Source organism: Phlebotomus papatasi, chromosome 2 (assembly GCF_024763615.1).
Source record: "Phlebotomus papatasi isolate M1 chromosome 2, Ppap_2.1, whole genome shotgun sequence".
Lineage (NCBI taxonomy): Eukaryota > Metazoa > Arthropoda > Insecta > Diptera > Psychodidae > Phlebotomus > Phlebotomus papatasi.
Window position 1 is genome coordinate 36,875,107 of NC_077223.1, and position 12,802 is coordinate 36,887,908.

Genomic DNA, 12,802 nt, shown 5'->3' on the forward strand with positions numbered 1-12,802 from the left:
AGTTTATCGATAGATTTGGTCGTCAAAGCCTTTGCAAATTCCACAAAAAGCGCTCAATTATAAAAAATCACGATAAAATAGGAAGAACTACAGCGAATTTGAGCAAATTAGCTTCATGTTTAAATGTGAAAATTGTCAACAAAATTTTGCGCTCGATTGAAGAAGAGCCGATTGAGCGAGAGCCTACTGTAGTCGTTAGACGTACTCAAGAATCTGCGGGGTGTGCGAGTCGAGTTTCAAAAATTGGCCCTCAGATTCTTATTGAAATTTAGCCCCAAATATTGAAATTGGTTGTCCCCCAATATGGCAATTAGGTTGGAAACATATTAATATAATTACAGTAAATACGTTGCTATAATAATGATAAATTGGGATGTGGGCCAATCCTCTAACCATGAACGTAATACGAGTGAATTAAATGTCCATGAGCTTTCCTTTACTACTACTAAAAAAGTTTAGTAATTATGAGTGTACCGAAAGGAAAAGTGTACTCTGTGTTCACAAGTTCATGAAATTTAGGAAGTTCAACAAAATTTTATTTCGTTAAATATAGAAAACTAATAAATGCATTGTTAAGAAGTTAGTGGTTGTATTTTTAAGCTAAATAAGACATTCCTTGTGTGGAGGATTTACCTGCACAATTCAAAGTAAGGGTTAGGTTAGGTTGATTGTCTTCCTACAGAAATCCACATGTGCCCGGAATAGATACCCAAATGAATCACAATGATAGCCTGATTAATTCCTGATCTATTACTGCAACTCACTTTCAGCAGTATCTGTTGAAGAGACAAAGTGATTAAATCTGGTTCGATTGACCGGATTGACCGGATTTCTTTGTGCCACTTTGACTCCTTGAAAAGCTCCCTGAAGTTCAAAAATATGAAATCTATTCAGTAAATTTTTAATCAATACTCTTCCTGACAAACTTCTTAAATGCTACAACTCTATTACAATGATATCACAATTAATTAATAAATTGAAAAATTCAGAATAAATCTTAGCGTTTGTTAATGGCGTCTTTTCTCGACGAAGATTTTTCTCCAAGTCAAAGCGGCTTCTTCTTCAAGAGCTTTATCCAAGTTGCCGTTAGATAAAAATTTCCCTTTTTTCCCCTCTCTTGGGAAATTACATTTGACATAATTCCAAAAACATGTCCATGCTGAAAATATGGACCAATTTCCAACACCTCGTTTCACTTTTGAAGATTACATCACATTCACCAAAAAATGACAAGTGAAAAACATAACCTCAAAATGAATGCTTCTTTTGAAGTTGTCACCGTTGTCACACGTTTCTGAATCTTACTATGAATCGGTCATGAATTATAACAGGAGAATCGATCAACCGGCTGGATTAGGGGGGTCCCTTTAGTAATGGAAACATATAAAACCCGTCTTCTGAACTCTAATACCTAATTTGAAAAAAAAAACGCAGTGTCTATAGCTACCCCATGTCTGCTACTATCCGAGTTTCCTTTATATTCTACGTAATACTGAAATATTTAATAAAGTATTACAAATTGAATAGCGTAGTAATCCTATGTAAAGGTATTTCCGAAATTATAGGTTTCATTTTTAAGCCTTTTAAGTATCTTAGTTAATTTTTTTAAATTGATTTTACCTAAAAGTAATTTTAATTTAATAAACTAAAAATATAAAAACAATTTGAAATGCAGTTCATCGAACAACCAAGTAGCCATGAGGAAGCCATACCGAAGAAAGAACGTCCCTACTCGTGTGATGAGTGCGGCAAATCTTTTCTGCTAAAACATCATCTTACGACTCATGCTCGGGTACATACGGGCGAACGGCCGCATGTATGCGTCCACTGTGGCAAGAGCTTTGCCCACAAGCACTGTCTCAACACACATCTTTTGCTGCACTCTACGGATCGACCGTATCAGTGCAATGAATGCAAGAAAAGCTTCACACTGAAGCACCATCTGCTTACGCATTCACGTGTCCACAGTAGGGAACGTCCATTTGTGTGCCAGGAGTGTGGGAGATCGTTTCCATTGAAGCGTCATCTCGTCACCCACAGCAAATTCCATGCCGGCGAACGACCATACGTGTGTGATGATTGTGGTGAGAGTTTTGCACAGAAGGAGCACCTTGTAATGCATTCACGGTGAGTTAACTTTGTGAATTGGGAACTGTTCACTGTCAGACAAAGGAAAATATGTTGGAAAGGAATTAACAATGATTTACATGTGGTTTTCAGTTTTCACGGATCCCTGAATCCTTTTGTCTGCCAAGATTGTGGTGCAACGTTTCCACGGAAATTCCAGTTAGTGAACCATGGACGAATTCATGGACGAGTGCCCCACTCCTGTCCCATTTGTGGTAAGGAGTTTCTCCAGAAGCGCACTTTGGTTGCTCACACTCGTCTCCATACGGGTGACCAGCCATATCCATGCACAATCTGTGGAGAGGGTTTTCGCACGAAGCCCGAACTCAATCAACACAACCGACAAGTCCATGGCGGTCAATCAACCACAACAACCGCGACAGCTAATACAATTGTGGCAACGAATGCAATTGTTGCAAACAATCAACACGCACAGCATGTTCAGGTGCATACATCGCAGCAGCAACAACCACAGCAGCAGACGCATCAGGCACAAGCGGCAGCACAGCAGCAGCAACAACAGCAGCAGCAACAGCAACAGCAGCAGCAACAACAGCAGCAACAGCAACAACAGCAAACGGTGACTGTGGTGACCAACACAAACAACGGACTAGTTACGACGATAGCAACCCCTTCGACAGCAGCAGAGGCGGCCCGTCCGCAATTTGCTTGCCGTGAATGTGGCAGTGCCTTTAACAGTCGTGAAGCCCTTGCTCTCCATTTGCGACTTCATACCGGAGACAAGAGCCTCATGACAGATCTATGTGCTCTCACAGCAGCAATTCCTGGACATTTCTTAAATACCAACATTAACTCCGGTAAGTAAAACAAATTGACAAAGTTAATTTACAAATTGTCATTTTTTGAGAACGGTGCAAAATCAACAAAATCCCGAATATCAATTTGATTGAATAGATATTATGAAAACCAAAAAATCGTGATACTAATCTTGGTCATTCTAGTTAAAAATCTCTCTGTTATCTAACTTAATCTTAAACAAGACTAAAGAAAAAACGGTCAGTATTACTTCGAAAGAAAAAGAGGAAGAAATAAATAATAGCAAACAGGTTGTCCGATAATGACTTATCGTTTTTGGCAACTCGGAATCGTGCGTGAAATTAGCTGCAAAACCGATTCTTCACTGTTTTGTTTTTGACGTTTTATTTACAAGTGACAGTTATTCAAATAGTTTACTATAGCCCAGAGGTGCGCAAGAACCGTTTAAAACCGAACAAACATCAAATGAAACTTGTACGTCAATGGTCAAAACGCTACCTGAATAAACTTATTTTGACGTTTATTCGATTTCAAACGGTTCTTGCACACCTCTGAGCCGAAACGTGTACTGTTTTCATATTTTTTCTTTTGTGCAAGGCGAAATATCGATTAGTTATCGAAAAATATGAAGACTAAGATCGTGGTCGCGGGCCAAGGACACCTAGATTAGTAGCCTACATCTGACGAATCTCCGCTATTACAGAAAGTATTCGAAGACAATCCCAAAATCAAAGCAAGATCCTGAATTTGATTCGTTTATCTTGTCCCAGGTCCCGGGTCTGCACTGAAGTTACAATACCTTTAAAATTAGTGATTAAAACAAAGGTTAACCGGTTTTGAAAAACCGGTTAACCGCCCTATTTTGGAGACGGTTTCAAAACCGGTCTTTAGAGATGAAACCGGTTTAAAACCGTCTCTTTATTGCTCAGAAATTCCATAATCTAATCCTAAATTTGAAACCGGTTATAAACCTGTTAACCGGTTTAAGACCTGTTAGGGTTTACCTGAGAAAATGAGCATTAAAAGCATGAGTTCCAATGTGACTATAGTAGAGTCCATATTTGGTTCCAGATTTGACGCTTGGGTCGCACTATAGTCCATGTCATTTTTTAAAATTATCGACGACTTTTAGTATTGAAATTGCTCGACGGCTTCCACTTTCTTTGCGATTGTGGTACTTGTCCTCGCTCTCTTCAATATGGATCACAATTATCACAATTACTCAATACAGTTTGCCAAAAATATTATATTAAAATAATTATGACAACATTTCATGTCGCGTACTAAAAAACATAACCTGACTTAAAATCAGTGTTTTAAAATCAACGGTCGCTAAATTGTGGACTATACAGCGATGGACTATAGCGGGACTCTACTGTATTCTTGTGAGGGATGATTCCTATGATTTACCTATGATCGAAAGAATGAAAGCATGAGATCCTGAACCTCAAGTACTTCCGTGAGAATTATGGCAAGAGATATACCTGTGAAATATATATTGGGTTAAAGATGCGGCGAGAAAGAACAATTTTTGATATTTTCTCCTTTTTATATATACTTCACTTCACTCACAACTAATTAATCTACAAAAGGAACTTAGATATGATGCGTTCTGATGAACGATGTAGATGATAAATTTAGAAATTTATGGAATTGGTGATAATGTGATATTGCGCGTGTCGCGGTGTAGAAGGCAGAGAGAGAGAGAGAGATAAAAAGAAAGCTTGACAGCATAAAATGTGAAGCTAGCTACAGGTCCGAAATTCCCGTTGGTGTCGCTGTCTTCGATGAGGAGGCAGTGGCGCCAACAAGACCCTTCTATAACCGGTTAACCGTCTATTAACGGCCGGAAAAAACCCGGTTATTTGGAATCACTATTTAAAATGCCGTTGTTGTCGCAGTAGGTTTGCCAGACCCAATGTGACTTTTTTGCAAGCGGAGTACTGTTAAACAAAGTGCAAGCCTGAGGTCATAGGCCTCCTTACCTAGGAGACAGGGGTTTTGAGGTGGTCCGTTGTTTTGTATTTACTAAGGACTTCTCGTAGATGCAAGACTGCCAATGCATGAATGCAGAAATTCCCAACAAACTGTAAGCGACATTTGGGACCATTACTTTCTATCGTTAAGATGACTGAACAGACTTTTGTTCGCTTGGTACGTAATCCCGAGAAATTTTGTGTTTGTGAACAGAGAGCGACAATCAGAACAAGTGATTCCTAACCCACAAATTTAACACAAATAGAGACTAGAAATATTCCTGCCTCCACCCAAGCTTGATCGGGGGCCTTTCGCTATCTAGGCGAATTCTCTACCAACTGAGCTATGGGGGCACTGGCTCTGATTGTCTTTGCCACTGATCTCAACCAATAGCCATGTGCACTTCAAGTCATTTCTGTCCGTCACATGGGACATGCTCGATGGGGTACCCCAACCGCACGCATGAAAAATAGAAAACATGTTTTTTAAGGTAACCATTCCCTTCGAAAGAAAAAAGACGCTGCTGTCAAATTCAAGTTCTGAAATAAGTTCCACAGTCGAGACACCCCTGTGGATCTTAAGCTATTGTTTGGAACGTTAAAAATTGAATATTCGGGTCAACAATGATAAGTGGCGGGATGGATTATCTTAAGCTCAGTGATTGTTCTAAACTTTACTCTCAGGTACACAAGTATTAAACAGGTTCCACAGTCATGAATTTCTCATATAACTTAGACTGTGGTCACAATCTAGTTGGCCGCTGGGTCTCTCTTAATTTTTTCTGTCTTAAAATTGTTTAAATGTGTTAGCAGAAGCGTTTTCGTTAACCTCCTGACTTTCGGTAGAAAAATTCGATACACACATTATTGTTTTCTTTTTACGGATTTTCTTAATTTTCTGTCAAATAGAGAACAATTTAAAGTAGAATAGTATGAGGAGAACAGTCGAAATAAAAATCCTACAACTTCATTCCTTATTTAGTAGTCCGTCAGAATACTAAACACTGTATTCATTAGCTCTTCGTTTCCTATTCATACAAAATAAAAGAATACGCATCAACTCATCTCTTATAAAATGAATAATGTGATGCAGAGTTTCAATTTTGTTGAGAAACGTGACCAAAAGAAGTGATATCATTGGCATTTTAATGGACTGCTTTCAAATGGGTGTCTTTTTTCTTGTGTTTCTTTATGGTGTGCAGGAACAACTGTCGTGGCTGCAAATCCCGCCGTGGTATCTCCTACACCCGTGCCCGTGCAAATAATAACATCGTCGGGTCAAGTGGTGAGTCAAGCCATGGCGGTGCAGAGTGCACCTCAACCACAACAAACGGTGGTGCAGACGGTAGCACCTCAGCAGAAGCCCAAGACGCACTTCTGCAGCAGTTGCGGTAAGGGATTTGCTGCCAAACATGGCCTCCTGCAGCACAATAGACGTCATACAAATGGAAGTTGCACGCTGAGAACACATGTTTGCGAATGCGGAAAGGCCTTCTTCCAGAAGAACCATTTGATGCTCCATCAACGTCAGCATCTAGAGACCAAGCCCAATATCAGCCAGCAGGTCAGTGAACACAAACCTTAAGTATAAACACAATCAAAAGGTACTCTTTCAATTTCCATTTCACTTTCATTTGATCATCATCATACGGGAAGGCATTCTTTTGCATTTTCTTTTTATTTGTTCATCATAGAATTCAATGCTCAATCATTTTATTGTAACGTAAGGTGTAGGAAAGCATATTTCAGGTCATCAAGAAGCATTTAATTAAAAATTATGCTTTTTTGGATAAAAAAAACAAATTTTAAATTTAATATCTTGTGACTCCGATTTTATAAAAATTTAGTTCATTAACTTCAAGATCAGAGCTGAAATCTGATTTCGATGAATAAGAAAAATCTCTGAATTGGTATTTATAACTCTGCAAAGCTCTCTAAAATAGTGAATAAAGAATGACATTTGCGTTTACAAGAAATTAAAAAGGGATAGAAAAGGGGGGTCTTCGCAGAACGGAAACTGATATATCTTATCGTTTGAATTTTATATGGACTAGAAGACCGAAAAAAACGAAAAACAAAATGAAAACAAAACGAAAAACACGAAAAATAAGTCTATTACTTATATACTTTGTCCGTGTTTGTCCGTACTATTGTGCCCGATGAAGTTGGGTTGGTAATTTCAAGACCTTTCAGATAAATCCAAATTTGACCTAATTGGTTGAAAATTAGGCCCTCCCAGAGTGGTTGATTAACTAAATCAGGTTGTCAAAAAAAATCATCAGCCTTTTTGTATGAAAATGAAGCATTTTTGGATTCGTGGTGGCGACTAGTGAAACTAAAATCCAGTAATATTTATAGAATTTTCATATATTTTAGAATTAGTTTCTTACAGATTAATAGATGATATTTTTGAAAAGATTTTTATTATTATTGAAACGCGGGAAGCGGCTGTCAAACACACGTCTTAACGATCACTGAATTCAAATTCTTTACAAATTTATTACAAACTATGGATTTAGATAGAGTAACTATCTAAGAAAACAAATTGGCAATCAGAATTCAAAAGAAAGGGGATTGAGGTTACTTTTAATAAATTCGACGGGATGTCGAATTTTCTGTCCGCTATTTTGATTAACAATTTTACATAACTCCGCGAAGCGAGAAAAGAACAACAAAATATAATTCCGATTGCTATTGGGCTATTTTTCCCAAGTAATTGTAGGACTAAAGTAACTAAAAATCCATTGCCGACAGCAATTCGGATAATAATTGTCAAGAAATAAATCATCTAAAATCACTCAATTTGCGTATAATGTGTAATACCATGGTAAGGAATGGGCTAAACTAGTGAAATTCTGGAAATGACTCTATTATAATAATGCTAACTATATTGGGACTATAAAGGTGCTATAATGGCTAACTTCAGAAGGTACTAATCGCTAGTTTCCGCCGATAGACAAAGTGGTTAGCAGCCGATGAATTACCCCTGTAATCTCGAAGCCGTGAAACGGTTACGCAGTCCGTCTTAACAAAACAATGAGAATTCCAGATTTGTGGCTCTCTTGGAATGGACAATGGCGTTTAATGGGTGGTTATGAATTACCTGTTTGTAAAGATAAAGAATAAATCCGGTGAAAAGGACCAGTTTTATGGTTAGGAATTACATGTTCATAACTAATCTGCGTTAATAAATGCGTCATGTGATACTTCCCAGAAATACCCAAATCAGATACCTCTTTGTAAAGATAAAGAATAAATCCGGCGAAAAAGGATCAATTTCCTGATATCACTTCTTTATTTAAGAGTTAATAAAAAAACACCTTTAAAACAACTTTCCAACAAAATAATGATTAAATTAAATGGATAATTGATTATTTTCCACGAGGTCTTGACAAGAATAGAATGATGGATGATTTGACAAATTTTGACAATTTCTTTAGTACTCAAAAAATATAGTTCTAAAAAATTATTTCGGATGATTTCCGACAGAGCGTATGGTGTTCTTCACCAATGGGATCATATCTAGGACAGTTGAAAGGAGTGCCCTTTGCTTTTCGTAAGCTTTTCTTTAATTATAGAACTTAGGGATAATCTTGATCGATCAAACATGGTAGATTGGACCGACGAAGACCATCCTTCAATGCTAGAATAAATGAAAAGCTTACGAACAGCAGGGGGATAAAATCTGCTCCGGAATAGGTCAAACTCTAAGTATTAAGACATTAAGAGACTCTGAGGCACAACTGCTAGCCAGACTTTTGTCCTGAGCTATTTCTTATGGAAAATAGCTCCTAAACTAAAGAATATCGCGACAAATTGCCTGGAAGTGACAGTGACCCTGTTCTGTGGCCCTAAATACTTCAAGTGTTTTCTGATAGCCAACAGAACTATACCGAAAGTAAACAGTAACGAAAGTACGGTGTTTTTACATCGGTACACGTATAGGATTCTGCATCCTATACACTTTATGGAAATTTTGTAATTTTTTGTATAAGACGGTCCTGGAACTTAATTAATTCGCTATGGCGCCCACAAAGGTCTGATGAAATTCGGAAGTCATGATCGTCAGAATTTCTCGAATCCCGAACTCTTTCGTTAGTCCTTACTTGGAACGTGTGGCGGGAATACGAATTTCCGACGAATAAGGAAGGGTATAAACCAGCTGCAACCAGCTGGCCTTTAATTCGCTATCAAAAGGAAAATCTCGACAACAATATCACACATTCGAACGCTCATTAGCGACAATTAAAGTGAATCATATTAAAAGTTTAATGAGCAAAAATGTGCTATACCATTTTGATAATTTCATGGACGTCAGTGGAAATATCTAAATTGGAAATCTGGAAATTATCCATGGTTTATGTCTAAGATATCAATAGATGTGTGTCATCTTTTTATAGATTTGTGTCATCTTAAACTCGGTAAATACCAAAATGTTAGTATTTAGATAGTGCAAAGAGGAACTAAATGGGCACTCAATGGGTCAAGTAGTAGAGTACACGCTCTCTCATTGCACTTGATTCTATGGGACATGGGATTGACAATCCTATCCCTGTAGAAGAAAAAATAATAATGGCCCAAGTTCCTCTATGGAACGTTGTGCCATCATTATTATTATTATTATTAACAGGAACTAAATCAAGAGATTTTTCACAGGTTTTGTTTTCTTAAGTAATAAATCTTATATAATAAATTTTACTTTTTAAAATTTTGGAATATTCACGGTTTGGTCTTGGATAATAAAATGTCAAAAATGACAGTCTTCCCATGACATAGATGAAGTTTGATTCTCCAATAGTGTCTTGGATAAAACGTAAATGGAACTCTATTTGCGCAAAGTCTTTGATCTCTTTGGTGTTCGAAGAATCTAAACTCAATTTTGAATTTTCGGATAAAATTTTCACAGAAAGTTGGGAATATCTATAATTTATCTATCGCATAAGCAGGTGAATTTTTTGATTGTCCCCACAATAGGGTAAATGTCCTAATTCAAAACCATTTCCAGACGCTTTAACTTTGACAGAAGATTCAACACTTTAAGTTCATATTTTTTCTGTAAAGAATTACATAAATTTGCTCCTTGACTCTTCTAAAATGTTACTAGTGAAAATTCTTTAGATATAATTTGAAAACTTCTTAAATACAAGAAAAATACGCGAGTGTAAAATGCTTCTATTGGAAACAAATTAATCCAAATGGAGACAAGGGAAAGTTTCTAATTGGAGACAAACAATGAAAGTGAAACCGTGACGAAAGGCTTCCAAAACTTTGTTGAGTTGCTCTTGAGTGCAGGATTTGTTCTTATTCCTGGTCTTTTCTCCTTTCCTATCTAAAACAATAAGAAAATCTCTCCAAAAAAAAAGTCATATTTCCGGAGTTTCCTATTGCAGCATTTGCATACACTTCAGAAAAACCCTTTTCGTTCACGAAATAGGTAATTGTTTCATTTGAAAACTTCACGTACCGTTAACAATAAAGATTAGGACTTAATTTAAATAAAATTAGCCAGAAATATGACATAAATGTTAAACGAAACGTATAAACAACGGTCACTTTATTGTATTTTTCATTGGAAGACATGGTCGACCGATAAAAAATTCGATGGTGAAAAAGTATACTTTAAATTTTTCTGAAAAATTGACAAATTAAAATTTGTGAATATGAATGGATTTTCGCTTCATTTGGAGCGAAATTAACTAAACAATGAAACTGTGATATAGAAAATATATAATAATTTACTGTATTTATCGTGCAAACATTGACGTTCCCATTTGGAGTAGCGAAAAATTTCCATTTTAAGCAGGTTTTGAATTAGCTTAATTTACCCTAAAGCAAAAAAACAGATATTTTTGCACTCAAGACACTTTGAAATTCGAACAGGAAGTACTTTAGCTACCATGCTAACGAAACGAGAAGTAAAAATGTATTTTCTTTTGCTTGCGAAACCGGTCCTCGAATTTGCTTGTGAATTTCTGTTAATGAACCAACTTTTTTTTTAATTTGAGAATTTTGAATATTAGCGTGTTTATTTTGATCTCGGAACTCGGGCCGTTATCCTCAGATTGAAAAAATTCTATTGTTAGTAATTGGATTGTATAATTTCGTAGAATAAACAATATATTTAGCAGAAAGATCAAAGAATTTACTGTTCTAATGAAACGCAACAAATGTTTATTTTAAAAGTATATTATATAAATACTTATAATTAACAAATAAATATGGTAATTTTTTCCACATTTAACAAGTTACTGGTAAATAATACTCGTGGGAAAATTGTTTGTTTTCGTTAAATACAAAGTGCACGTGTATTTGACGATAAACTCGCATTGACATGAAGCAGTCTTTGAAGTGCTCTGGATGTAAGTCAAGTTTTTTAATCTGTCATTTAGTTTAGTAAAATTTCTAAAGTTAAATGCTTCTTGATTGAGCTGTTGATGCAAACAAAAACAACAAAGATATTATTGTAGTGTCTATCGATTTCATCATTTTATAGTATAATTACATAAGAGTTCTTTTTTTATTTATTTATTATTTTTTCCTCCATTTTGGGTAAATCCTTTGGGATAATTTACAACCGGATCATACCTGGGTTCCCCCTTTTCCCTTGCTGGATTCCGAATATTGTTTTGCCTCCTTGGATGCATAACCACCAATCTAAACACACACACAAAATATTCCAACGCAAATGAAATGAAATTGAAATTGATGGGAATGCAAAAATAAAAAAAAAAACAAAAAACAAAAAACAAAATGCAGACTCAAAGTCAGAGTGCACAAGAGAATCAAGACAATACATTATCTGCTCAGCAGCAAGCTCAGCAGAATCAGCAAGCGGCGCAACAGCAAACGCAGGCTCAGCAGGCGCAGCAACAGTCGCAGCAGCAGTCACAACTTAGTCAACAGCAGGCGCAACAGCAGTCACAACAGCAGTCACAGCAGGCCATGACTAGGGAACTGGTTATCAATTCGCAACCCGTGCAGGTGCAGGTGTTGCAGGGCAATGCACCTCAAATTATCAAATACGAAATAATGTCACATGAGCCGGGTCAAGCAATTGAGTGAGGACAGGAGGCCATGCTCCGTATACAGCATCCAGATGGTACGGCAGAAATGCGCAAAGTTATGATCATCAAGTGATCATTCAAATGAGGAGAACATTGTCAAGTGAAAAAGTGACAGGTTAGGAATATAGGATGAAGCTTAAGATTTTCTTTTGAAAATTATATATTTTTCTTTTTATTTTTTTTTCTTTACTTGTTAAGCTGGAATGAAATAAAAGTTATTGAAGAAAGTAAAAAACATACAATATTAATCTTATTTTGTGTCTGTGGAATTTAAATATTTTGTTATTACAGATCAAATATATATTTTCAAGGCCTTGATCGATGTATCTTGTACATAAAATAGATATATATGATACTTTTATAGAATTTTAGGCTATAAACTATTTCTAAGAACTTAAAAGGATAATAACATGGAACATTATAATTCACAATGTTGTCTTATATCGTTCACCTGATGTGGGCAAAGCCTCGTCGAAACACCTTTTTTTTAAAGTCATTTAAAAAAGAAACACGTACGATTGACGACAAAAAAAAAGTTCTAACTTGTTGAAACAACCCATTGTTTGCCATATTTGCTTTTCATTTATTTCGCAATAATAACTTTTAGATAGTTTACTATATTTTCAATAAATTATATCTATTTTTTCTATATTTTAAATAACAAGTACAATACAAATTTAATTCTAAAAGTCAATAAATACTGTAATATTTTAATATTTTTGTGTCTTTAAATTAATTGAAATAAAACAATGAAAGAATTTTTATTTTCGATAATGACTTTCGAAATTTCGGATGGGGTGAGAGAGATGATTAGATTTGACTCGTCCTGTCATTCAAGTGTCAAACATGTTTGACATT

At 36.0% G+C, this 12,802-nt stretch overlaps 1 protein-coding gene across 19 annotated transcripts in view; it reads left to right on the forward strand.

The window, feature by feature from the left end:
* LOC129804040 (zinc finger protein 665) overlaps window positions 1–12,179 on the forward strand; it is a 39,255-nt gene extending 27,076 nt beyond the window's left edge. For 11 of the 19 annotated variants that reach the window (XM_055851042.1, XM_055851039.1, XM_055851045.1 and 8 more), the window contains exons 7-10: window positions 1,676–2,127; window positions 2,221–2,945; window positions 6,083–6,444; window positions 11,691–12,179. In XM_055851042.1, coding sequence (XP_055707017.1) covers window positions 1,676–2,127; window positions 2,221–2,945; window positions 6,083–6,444; window positions 11,691–11,942 — 1,791 coding nt within the window. In that variant the 3' untranslated portion in view covers window positions 11,943–12,179. Of the gene's footprint in view, window positions 1–1,675; window positions 2,128–2,220; window positions 2,946–6,082; window positions 6,445–11,636 lie in introns of all 19 variants that reach the window. The other 8 variants (XM_055851030.1, XM_055851033.1, XM_055851035.1 and 5 more) reach the window with 2 other exon arrangements.
* The last annotated feature ends 623 nt before the right edge of the window (window positions 12,180–12,802 follow it).